We start from the raw sequence: 11,707 nt of genomic DNA, 5'->3' as shown, positions 1-11,707 counted from the left end.
TGGCGTTGGGTGGGGGCCGGGCGGGCTGGCGTTGGGTGGGGGCCGGGCGGGTTGGCGTCGGGTGGGGGCCGGGCGGGTTGGCGTCGGGTGGAGGCCGGGCGGGTTGGCGTCGGGTGGGGGCCGGGCGGGCTGGCGTCGGGTGGGGGCCGGGCGGGCTGGCGTCGGGTGGGGGCCGGGCGGGTTGGCGTCGGGTGGCGGCCGGGCGGGTTGGCGTCGGGCGGGGGCCGGGCGGGTTGGCGTCGGGTGGGGGCCGGGCGGGCTGGCGTCGGGTGGGGGCCGGGCGGGTTGGCGTTGGGTGGGGGCCGGGCGGGCTGGCGTTGGGTGGGGGCCGGGCGGGTTGGCGTTGGGTGGGGGCCGGGCGGGCTGGCGTTGGGTGGGGGCCGGGCGGGTTGGCGTCGGGTGGGGGCCGGGCGGGCTGGCGTTGGGTGGGGGCCGGGCGGGTTGGCGTCGGGTGGGGGCCGGGCGGGCTGGCGTTGGGTGGGGGCCGGGCGGGTTGGCGTCGGGTGGGGGCCGGGCGGGCTGGCGTTGGGTGGGGGCCGGGCGGGTTGGCGTCGGGCGGGGGCCGGGCGGGTTGGCGTCGGGTGGGGGCCGGGCGGGCTGGCGTTGGGTGGGGGCCGGGCGGGCGGCGTCGGGGGGGGCCGGGCGGGTTGGCGTCGGGTGGGGGCCGGGCGGGCTGGCGTTGGGTGGGGGCCGGGCGGGTTGGCGTCGGGTGGGGGCCGGGCGGGGGCCGGGCGGGGCCGGGCGGGGGCGGGGGCCGGGCGGGTTGGCGTTGGGTGGGGGCCGGGCGGGTTGGCGTCGGGTGGGGGCCGGGCGGGTTGGTTGGAGGCCGTGTGGGTGGGTTAGTGGCAAGGTGGGAGTTGGGTGGAGGCCGGGGGGGGGTCTGGAGGCCGGGGGGGGGCAGCCTGCTGGGGTCAGTGACTGGCCATCTTGTGGGCCCCCCTTGTTGGTCTGGCTGGTGCCCCTGGTCGGGGGGGAGGGGCAGGGGGCGGGGCAGTAATAGGCCCTGGGCTTTGTGGCCCCCCCACGTGACACAGGCTGGCAAAATGGCTGCCTGAAGCCAGCCCCCGAACCCCCTCCCCATGGAGTCCGTGGAAAACTACAACTCCCATTAGGCCGTGCGGGGTCCCCGTCGCTGGGCCAATGAGCCTCGAGCTCGCCACAGCGCGAGGCGCTCGCGCCAGCTTCCCCCCCCCCCCCCCCCCGCGGGGCGCCTCGTGCCGGAGACGGTGCGTCTCGCGCCTCCCCCCGGCCTGCCCCTGGGTGTGTGGGGGAGGGGCGCCCGGCGGGGCGTGAGGAGGGTGCGAGTGGGGGAGGGGAAGGGGTATTGATCAGTGGGGGGGTAATTGGGGCAGTGGGGGGAGGGGTGTAGGTTACTGGGGGAGGGGGAGGGGGGGGAGTGGGGGGGGAGGGGAGGGGGTGTGGGGGAGGGGAAGGGGGGGGTCAGTGGGGGAGGGGGGAAGGTGGGGGAGGGGAGGGGTGTGGGTTACTGGGGGAGGGGAGGGGGAGGGGTGTGGGGGAGGTGGGGGAGGGGGGGTGGGGGGGGGGAGGGGTGAGGTGGGGGGGGGAAGTGGGGGGGGGTGGGGGGAGGGGTGTAGGTTACTGGGGGAGGGGAAGGGGTGTGGGTCAGTGGGGGGAAGTGAGGGGAGGGGTGTAGGTTACTGGGGAGGGGAAGGGGGTGGGTCAGTGGGGAGGAGTGGGGGGAAGGGTGTAGGTTACTGGAGGAGGGGAAGGGGTGGGGGTCAGTGGGGGGTAATGGGGGAGTGGGGGAGGGGTGTAGGTTACTGGGGGAGGGGAAGGGGTGTGGGTCAGTGGAGGGGTAATGGGGGAAGTGTGTGGCAAGGGAGGGTCGGAGCAGAGGTAAGGTGGACCGGTGGTGGGAAGGGGGAGGGGTCGATGCTGTGACATGGAGGAGGGAGTGGGGTACACGGGGGAGGAGGAAGGTGAATGGGGGATTTAGGGTCGATGAGGAAGGGGGCAGGGTGCACGGGGGGGGTGGAATTAAGGGTGGGGAGATGTGTCCAGAGCGGGCTGGGCAGAGGTGGGTAGCTAGGGGCGCCAGTGCCCCACCAACCCAGGGATCACTCTGTGGGTACTTGCGGTCTCTAAGGACCACGTGTCCGTAGTGGTGGCTGTGGGGTGTAGTGGTCACTGTGGGGGCAAGGGCAGAGTGGACAGAACAATGCTGAGAGCCTTGTAAACTAGAGCTGGTGGGGAGGGGCAGGGAGCCAGGACTCCTGGCTTCCATCCCCAGCTCTGGCAGGGGTGTGGGGTCTAGTGGTTAGAGCAGGGGGGCTGGGAGCCAGGACGCCTGGGTTGTATCCCCAGCTCGGGGGCGGGGAGTGGGGTCTAGTGGTCAGAGCAGGGGGGCTGGGAGCCAGGACGCCTGGGTTGTATCCCCAGCTCTGGCAGGAGTGTGGGGTCTAGTGGTTAGAGCAGGGGGGCTGGGAGCCAGGACGCCTGGGTTGTATCCCCAGCTCGGGGGCGGGGAGTGGGGTCTAGTGGTCAGAGCAGGGGGGGCTGGGAGCCAGGACTCTGTGCTTTGGAAGCGGTGGCCCACAGTCCCTCTTTTGGCTGTGTGCGTGCCCAGTGCCTTGCACAAGCGGCTCTAAATGCTGGCCCGGAGCAAGCCTCAAGCATGCACACACCTCCACTGTTGTCTCCGGCCGTGCGAGCGCCTGTAAGGTGTCGTGTGCATGGGTGACAAGTGTCTGGGAACCCTCTGTGCGCGCCTCTCACGCTGGCAGCTTGCCACACCACCGAGGCGCTAGCGGGCTGAGAGCAGCGCTGCCGGGGAGAAGTGGGTAGTGACGGATTCTCTCTCAACTTTGCAGGGGTGTGATGTCGCCGAGGTGCAGCAGCCGAATCCTCCCCGTGGGAAAAAGAGACATCCGGGTAATCTGCCTTTATCTAACCCCCCATCTTCATCCTCTCCCCCGGGCTGCAGCAGATGGTCCACCCCACGGACTCTCGCCTCGCTCTAGGGCAGAGGCTGCGCTGGCAGTAGCACAGCCCAGACCGCGGCTGGAGGAGAGAGAATCCCCTCTTCACTGACTCGGCAGACTGGTTTTGGCTGTCCCCCGGAAGTGCTTCTTCGGGAGGAAGAGTGTGTCTGTGGGGTGGGGGTCTTCTCCCCAGATGCACTGCCCCTCCTCTGGTCGTCGTGCTGGGGGAAACCTGGGCGCAGAGATGGAAGGATGGAGCGATCCTCCCCCCTAAGGATTTAAGTGACTTCCAGCAAGCTTGGTAGGGGGTGTACGTGGGGGGGGCGTGGGGGAAGGGGAGGAGGTGTGTGTGGGTACAGTCTGGGGGGTGCGTTGTGCGTGGGACTCCGTGCCACCTGGAACGCCGCTTTCTTGGCTGAACATGGCTGGAAATTGGTGTCACATGGATGCAGGCAGGTATTTGGGCTGAGGGCGGGGGCTTTGTGGGTCTCCATCTGTGAGCTAGGGTGGGGGGAGGAGGCTTCGTTGCGGTGTGTATTGTGTGTGCGTGTGATTTGGGAGGGATACCTCTGTAGCGTGCGCTGGGGGAACAGGTGTATTTGTACACGGTGCGTCTATGTGCGTTGTTTGCCGGGAGATGCCTGGGGAAATCTGGTGTTACTCTTACGGGGGTGAGAGGGGCAGCGGCTCTGCGTTAATTTCCTCACCCCTGCCTTGAAAGGTTGCCCCGGAATCACCAGCTGGGAGAGTTAACTGCCAACCCCTCCCCCCCCCGGCTTCTGCCGTTTGCTGGCTGTACCCCATTGCGCCTCGATCTGCAGCTTTTGGCAAAACCTTTTGTGTGTGGCTTGGCAGCTGTCTTCCTCCACCTCCTCGGAGGGTGGGCTTTTGTTTTTTTTTAACTGGCAATCCAGATTCCTCTGATCGGGGAGGTGGGGTTTTCCGGTTTAAAGCAATTTCCTTTCTTTTGGGTTTGGCGTTCATGTCGATTTATTTTTGGGGTGAAGACAGTGGATTGCCATTCCCTGCTCAGCTGATCTGCGAAACGAAATGCCGGGTTATGAATGGCTGCTTACAACCGTGCTTTATAACTGGGCCTTTCTCTTGTGATGTACGGTATACCATGCTCCAATACCAGAGATGGGGGGTCCCTGCTAGATTCTTCAGGGACAGGGTTTTGGCTTGCTTTTAACATTACGTGTGTAGTCCGGCAGAAGGGAAAGCGATCTGTCTGTGCCTTGCATAAAAGCTCGAACGTGCCAGGAGTGCACCTTTTTCTCGCAATGATATTTGTCCTAGGTGTTTGTTTTGGGGCTGGTTTTGGGTTTGGTTTTTTTGGCCCCTGAAGTTGTGCAAGTCATGTCCTGTGACAATCCCGGGCTCGCTGGTCGAGCCCCCTCTGTGGGTCCCCCTCTGTTGCTGGAGGAGAGGTCAGGACTCCACAGCTGTTGGTATCTGGGTCACGTTGGCGAAGGCGAAATCTCTCACGGCTTGGAATTTCGGTTGCTTGGTAGCTGCTGGCCTGGGGAAGACGCAGCGGGAAGCCGGGAGAGTAGTGTGGCGGTTGCAGTGCCGAGGGGAGTCTGGGTAAACTGGTTTTGCCAGCGGGGTGGCAGCCGCATGTCCGATGACCAGCGTGGAAGGAATTTAAAGACAGGAATCCAGCTGTGTTAGTGCAAAGACATACTGTTGCCCTCGGGGTGTGTGTGTGAGACAGTTGCATCAGTGTTACACCAGTACAAAGAAGCAGGTACAGAGGTGTCTTGCTGCTGGCCCCTTCCCACCCGGCGTATAAAGCTCGTTTGTACGGCTATCACGGCGGCCGTTGGGAGAAGGGGGGAAGAGTTAGCACCGCTTTAACTGCTGTGTGTAGACAAGTCCTGGGTGCGCTAAGGGAGCGCCGGAGTGCTCCTGTCCTGGGCCCAAGACCAACCCCATTTATGCTGGGGGCTGTATATTAGGTGTATTACGGTAGCACCTGAGCACCCCTCTCCTGGAAGGGGGGGCTGCAAAGAGGCTGTTCTCAGTGGTGGCAGAACCAGGCGCAATGGGCTCATGTTGCAGTGGGGGAGGGGGAGGTTGGAGATTGGGAAAAACTCTTTCCCTAGGTGGGTGGGGAAGCGCTGGGATGGATTCGGGGGTGGGGGGAGGGAAGCTCCCTCCCTGGAGGTGTTTAAGTCCCACCTTGACCCCGCCCTGGCTGGGATGGTTGAGTTGGGGTTGGTCCTGCTTTGGGCGGGGGGCTCTGCCCGCCCTGGTCTGCTGTGATTGTGTGAGATCAGGGCTCCGCAGTGCTGAGTGCTCTACGTTCTATAGTAGGTGCATTATGGTAGCACCCGTGTGTCGTATATTAAGTTGTCACGGGTTAGGAGGGAAGGTCCTTCCGCGGATTGAGAACTGGTTAACAGACAGGACACAGGGGAGGAATAAATGGTCAGTGTTCCGAGTGGAGTCCCCCGGGGTCTGTCCTGGGACCCGTCCTATTCAGCTAGTTCAGAAATGATTTGGCGAGAGGGGTAAACAGCGAGGTGGCCACGTTTGCAGATGACACCAAACTGCTCAAGACCGTTAAGACCAAAGCAGAGTGGGAAGAGCTTTGAAAGGATCTCACCAGCCTAGGTGACTGGGTAACAGAATGGCCGATGACACGTAATGCTGATAAATGGAGAGTAATGCACATGGGAAAAAATAACCCCGGCTACGTGCACAACAGGACGGGGACTAATCTGGCCACAGCTACTCAAGCGCGAGATTTTGGGGTCCTGGTGGCTAGTTCTCTGCGAACATCCCCTCCGTGTGCAGCGGCCGTCACAAAGCAAAGCGAGTGCTGAGATTCATTCAAAAAGGGATCGAGAATAAGACAGAGAATATCTTATTGCCTCTCTAAGTCCACGGGACGCCCACAGCTCGAATCCTGCGTCCAGGTGTGGTCGCCCCTTCTCAGAAAAGGTCTCTTGGCATTGGGAAAGGTTCAGAAAAGGGCGACACAAATGCTGAGGGGTTTGGAGCGGGCCCCACATGAAGAGGGATTCAAAAGACTGGGACTTTCAGCGTAGAAAGTGGGGATGCGCTAGAGGTCTATAAAATCATGACAAGGTGTGGAGAAAGTGAAGAAGGAAAGTTGTTTACTTGCTCCCATAACAAGACCTAGGAGTCACCAGATGAAATGAATGGGTAGCAAGTTTAAAACAAACCAAAGGAAGTTTTTCTTCACTCAGCGCACAGTCAACCTGTGGAACTCCTCGCCAGAGGAGGTTGTGAAGACCAGGACTGTAACAGGGTTCAAGAAAGAGCTAGATAGCTTCATGGCGGTTGGTCCATCGATGGCTGTTGGCCAGGCTGGGCAGGGCTGGGTCCCTGGCTTCTGTCCGAGGCTTGGAATGGGCAACAGGGGAAGGATCGCTGGACGGTGCCCTGGTCTGGTCACTCCCTCTGGGGCCCCAGGGATTGGCCGCTGTGGGCAGACCGGACCCTGGGCTGGATGGGCCTTGGGTCTGACCTAGCCTGGTCGTGGTCATGTTCTTATTGTGGTAGGCGCCCCACACCCTGGGCTCACCCAGGGCCCCCTTGGGTTGGGTGCTGGGTGTTGTATATTAGGTGCCTTGTGCTGGGAGCTCAGCAGTATGAAGACGAGCTGCACATGGCTCTGACATTGCTGGCTGTGGCCAAGCGTGGTGGTGCCAGACCCCCCCCCCCCCGACTCCTCTTCCCGCTTCTCCCAGTGGCCGTCTCCGGCCGAGGGGCTTAGATCCGGTTGGGGCCAGGCTAGGGGCCGGTATGAAACGCAGGCTCCGGGCTTTCTGGCCCTCTGCTCCGCACACAGGCAGAGGTCAAAGCGAAAGCAGAAGTTATTTGCATGGTGTTGGCTGGCTGTGTCAGGGCCCCGCTAATCACAAGCTCAGCCGCTCTGAAAGGAGGAGGGAAAGTTGTCAGTCAGCCCTTTCGGGTCCTCTGCAGCCTGCTTCTGGCCGTCCACAAACCAGCGGGGGTGGCTGGTTCCCTGCCAAGGGCTGGCAGGTGAGGCTTCGACTCGGAGCTGCAAAAGGGAATGGCAGGAAGGGGTTTGACCAAGCACTTCGTCAGCCCTTAGCCGGCTTCCCATGGTCCCAAAGTGTGCAGAAAATGGACACGGTCTTGTCCTTCTAGAAGTGGAGGTGTGGAATTGGGGCGGGGCCTAGCGGTTAGAGCTGGGAGCCAGGACTCCTGACTCTGGGAGGGGAGCGGGGTCTAGTGGTGACAGCAGGGAGGTAGCGGCTGGGGGCAGGACTCCTGGGTTCCGTGCCTAGCGTAGAGGTGGGGGCAGGTCTTTCCCTGTGTTTGAGCAGTGCGGGGGAAAGGGGGCTGCGGTGCCCCGGGGCTGCCCCAAGGCCAGTTGGCGGTAGCAGGGGGAGCCAGCACGGAGGAGCGCCCAGTCAGCGGCTCTCGCTGTACCCCGGCCCCGGAAACGGGCTGCTCACACCGTGCGGTCTGCAGGAGCCACGCCTGCGCCCCCCGCCCCCCGGCAGGCACCTCAGCAGGGCTCTGTCCGCAGCGCAAGGACACGTGAGCGGCCGCACTGGCTCAGAGCAAGGCTCACCGGCCGGCGGGAACCCAACGGGACCGTCCCGCGGCCCCTCCCCTGCCGCCTGGCGTTGCCTCCTGACCGTCAGGGCACCTGACCCTCTGTTCCTTCCTGACCCACCGTCTGCTGCCGCCTTGGCGGGTAGCTCCCATTCCCTGCCTGCGCCGCGCGGCCGTGGAAGAAGCGTCCCCCCTCGAGCGCTTGGGAGGGCCTTGCCCGCCCCGACGCTGGCGCCTGTGCCAGGCGTCGGAGGGGCCAGCTTCCTTTGCTGGGCACTGCCGGTCGGGGCGTCCCATCTGTGAGAGGCGCTGCAGGTCGCTTTGGGATGCTGTGCGTGGCCGGCGAGTGCGCTTCTCCAGCATGGGCCCGCAGCCAGGGGGATGTCTCCTGGGAACAAGCCGTGCCAGAGGCCCCAGGCATGCCCAGACCGACGCCTCGGGTCTGACCTCCCGCCTTGCGCGGACGCGCCCCACAGCAACGCAGCGCTCTTCCCGGGAACCCGCCGTCCGACTTCTGACTTGCCCACGATGGAGACTGCCTCTGCTCTCTCCTGTGCCTTCTGTCCGGAGCCCGCTCTGTTCCCGCGCTAGAGCCAGGAGCTGCTGCTGCGGATGGTTCCCAGTGGTGGGACTGAGACGGCCATCGGGTCTGGGTGTAAATAGCTGCCTACGTGCTTAGCCAGTTAAACAGCTAATGTGACCGGTTAACCGTTGGCCAGGCTCCTGGTGAATGTGACGCTTGCCGGGGACCTTTCACATCCCTAATCCAGGCACTCGCTGCTGGTTCAGCTAAGCACGTTCGGTTCCTGAACCGCCTGTGACGGACCGGGCCGTGTCTGGGCACAGCTGAGGGTGTCCGCTCAGGGCGAATTGCTCAACTTCGGGGCTCCTTACAGCCCCCAGACTGGTGACCTCTCCAAACAGGCCACAAACCAGTCCCACAGAGCGCTTCACCTGCCTGCCTGAAGCCTCACGAGCAAAACCCCCCTGACACCCCAGCAATATCCGTGCCCCAGATGGCCCCGGGCCTATACACAGGTGGGGGGGGGGGGGGTTGCACCCAATCCCACCTACCCCGAACAAGTTCTGTCCGGTTCCAAGAAACCAGCCACAGATCCCTGGTCAATTTACCCTCTGGACCTTACCCACAAATCACGCTGGGCCAATCCTTTAGCATCTAACATCTAAAGGTTTATTATCACAAGCAAGAAAAGTATGAGAGTGAGGTTGCTAAAGAATAGTACGTTACATGCACCGAATCTCCCAGTCCTCGATGCAGGCTCTAGCAGAGATGTTACAGCTGCTGGTTTAAAAGTTCTTGTTGCGCATCCTAGGGTCAGGATGGGTTCACAGGTCTTCCGGGCTCTTCGATCCCTGCACTGCTGCCTTTGGGATGAAGTGCTGAGCTGAGAACAAGATGGAGACCACCGCATGGCCTCTTTATCCCTCCTTCCTCGTCTCTTCTTGGCTATCGCAGGTCACTGGTCCCCGGCTTATTCCTGTGTTCACTGCTGGTAGCCTTTAGGTTTGAGTCACCCTCATTCCTAAGGTGTGTCCTTGGCCCATTGAGAGCCATTGTCCCACAGGGCCTTGCTGATTAGCATGTCCACAGGCCCGGCCCTGCCCACTGCTCAACCACATGCAGAGAAATATTCAGTATCTACACAGATTCCTAACTCCACACACAGACATTATACAATCATGTGACTAGTGTACACAGGGTCAGCAGACAGTGAGCTCCTACTCAATACCTCACATGGCCCCCTTCTATACCATTTTTGGGGCCAACACCCCCACCTATGGGTGCATCAGTGATCTGGCTGCTCCCCTCAAATCCAGTAATGTGACACCGCCCCCTTGGGGAGCTGCTCCGGGGGCCAGCCATGGCGCCCTGCAGGTGGGGGGCTGCTGCAGCCTGGTGGGGCTGCCCTGTGGGGGCGGGGGCAGGGGCTGCACCTGGCTGGAGATCCGGAGTCGCCGATTTTCAGACCACGAGGAGCCGTTAGATCCTCCAGTTCGATCTCCTGCATAATTCAGGCCAGGGAGCTGTGAACGCAGGCACCTCTGGGCAGCAGGGCTCCTGGGTCCTCTCCCTGGCTCTGGGAGGGGAATGGGGTCTAGTGGTTAGAGCGGGGTGGATGGAACTGGGAGCCAGGACTCCTGGGTTCTCTCCCCAGCTCTGGGACCCCAGAGTGAAGCTGTGCCCCGATGGGGTGGTGCAAGGCGGAGCACGGGAGCGCAGCGCTGTCTGTGGAGATGGGTGTGGAGCTCGTTGATCCCTGTCTCCGTTGCTGGGTCGCTGGGCCCAGCGCTGCGTGATTACACACGCTCTCCGTCGAGCAGGGAGCCGGGCACGTGGGAGCTAACCGCAGCCGGCCCTTGCGGCGAGCGGCTATGCTTTCCGCCGGCGCGCCGGGCTCGGGTCGACAGGCTTAATGAAGGGCCCGTCGTAGGCTGCGCGTCTGAGCCAGCGCCTCCTGGGGACGCAGAGGGAGAGATGTTCGCGGAGGGACGAGGAGCTGGCGGTTTCTCTTCCTGGCTCCGGAGTGGGGCCGACTGCCTCAGTTTCTCTTTCCTCCGTTGGCGTGCTCCGCTGGGCGTTTGTATGGCATCCGGGCTCTGTCGGGGCTTGGCCAGTCCCCGGGGCGGCTCTGCGCAGTGTTGGGAACAGCCCCGGGGGTCGTAAATAACAGTGACCAGCAGGCGTGGGAGTGGGACACACGGGGGCCTCCAGAGACCCTGCACTTCTGGGGGCTGCTTTGTGATTTTCCTGCCGAAACGACCCTCTTCTTGCCCCCCTTCCAGGCTGCTGTGGGGCTGCGCTGAGAGGAGGTCGCCGCCCCTCGCAACGTGCCGGGCGTGAGCAGGCAGGAGGCGGCTCAGAGGCGCCCATGGCGACGGATTGCGGCGAGCCGGCCGGCCCGGAGGAGCCGGAGAAGGCTGATGGAGTCTCTCTGGGCAGCAGGGTCCCGCCCGCCGTGGCCCCTTTGACCATGGAGCCGGCCGGTGCCCCTGCCTCCGGGGGCGCCACAGAGCGGAAGCGCTTCTTCCGCAAGAGCGTGGAGATCATGGAGGACAGAGCCGCCGAGCTGCCGCCCAGGGACGAGCAGGCGCCGCTGGCCGCGGGCGGTGGCCGGGCAGAGCAGCCCTCCTCCGGCGCCCTGGGGCAGGAGGCCAGGAACGAGCCGGGGGCCAAGGCCAGTGCGGAGGCCTGCAGGGAGAAGACCAAGAAGGAGATCGAAGAGGAGGCGGAGATGAAAGCCGTCGCCACCTCGCCCAGCGGCCGCTTCCTCAAGTTCGACATCGAGTTGGGCCGAGGGGCCTTTAAAACCGTCTTCAAAGGGCTCGACACGGAGACCTGGGTGGAGGTGGCCTGGTGCGAGCTGCAGGTGGGTGCGCGGGCTCTGTGCGGCCGGCGGGGGCTCCCTGCAGCCGAGGGTGGGGGGGTGGGGGGGGCTCTGTGCTCAGCCGGGCCATAACCCCCCCCGGCGGCCGAAAGGCACAGGAGGTGGCTTGGACCTCAGCTGCAGGGCTCGCCGCGACCATCTCCGGCCGCCCGGAGAGTTTCCTCTCAGCAAGGCCCATCTTGGCGCTAGCCGGCCGGTGACGGAGAATCCGCCTGCCTCAGCTTCCGGTGCTCGGCTCGGGTCGCCCTGTGCCTGCCCCACAGCCCGGGGCCTGCCCGCTGTAACGGGAGGGCCTCTCCCTGCTCCAGGACAGGAAGCTCACCAAAGCGGAGCAGCAGCGCTTCAAGGAGGAAGCCGAGATGCTGAAGGGCCTGCAGCACCCCAACATCGTCCGCTTCTACGACTCCTGGGAGTCCACGGTGCGGGGCAAGCGCTGCATCGTGCTGGTCACGGAGCTGATGACCTCTGGCACCTTGAAGACGTAAGCGTGGGTGGCAGCCTCCGCCCCGGCCCCCGCGGCCGGCTCTTCCCGCTCTGCAGGCTCAGCTTTCCCCCCTCGCCCTGCCCGTCCCATGGCTGCATGTAGCCGCAAACCGAGCCCGCTCCTTTCCCAGTGCCTCCTCCCGTTAGCTCTCCGGGCTGCCGCTGCATCCCGCCCTCTGCGCCGGCCCCGTCCTTTTCGCCGCAGGATGGGCTGGGCGGGCCGACGCTGGATGCCAGCCCCGCGCCGCGGGTTCGGGTCTGCGCCGGTGTCGCCCGCACGCCGTCAGCGGCCGTGCTGCAGGCGCTCCTGCCGAC

At 64.0% G+C, this 11,707-nt stretch overlaps 1 protein-coding gene across 7 annotated transcripts in view; it reads left to right on the top strand.

The window, feature by feature from the left end:
* Positions 1–1,199: 1,199 nt before the first annotated feature.
* Positions 1,200–11,707, top strand: part of WNK3 (WNK lysine deficient protein kinase 3) — a 47,263-nt gene continuing 36,755 nt past the window's right edge. For 2 of the 7 annotated variants that reach the window (XM_075918484.2, XM_075918483.2), the window contains exons 1-4: positions 2,387–2,677; positions 2,832–2,892; positions 10,308–10,891; positions 11,218–11,390. In XM_075918484.2, coding sequence (XP_075774599.2) covers positions 2,636–2,677; positions 2,832–2,892; positions 10,308–10,891; positions 11,218–11,390 — 860 coding nt within the window. In that variant the 5' untranslated portion in view covers positions 2,387–2,635. Of the gene's footprint in view, positions 1,227–2,386; positions 2,683–2,831; positions 2,893–2,922; positions 3,244–10,307; positions 10,892–11,217; positions 11,391–11,707 lie in introns of those variants that run through there. The other 5 variants (XM_089770205.1, XM_075918487.2, XM_075918488.2 and 2 more) reach the window with 4 other exon arrangements.

Source organism: Pelodiscus sinensis, chromosome 18 (assembly GCF_052426305.1).
Source record: "Pelodiscus sinensis isolate ZL-2025 chromosome 18, ASM5242630v1, whole genome shotgun sequence".
Taxonomy (NCBI): Eukaryota; Metazoa; Chordata; order Testudines; family Trionychidae; genus Pelodiscus; species Pelodiscus sinensis.
The sequence above is the reverse complement of the archived record's forward strand: the minus strand, read 5'-3'. Positions and strand labels throughout refer to the sequence as shown.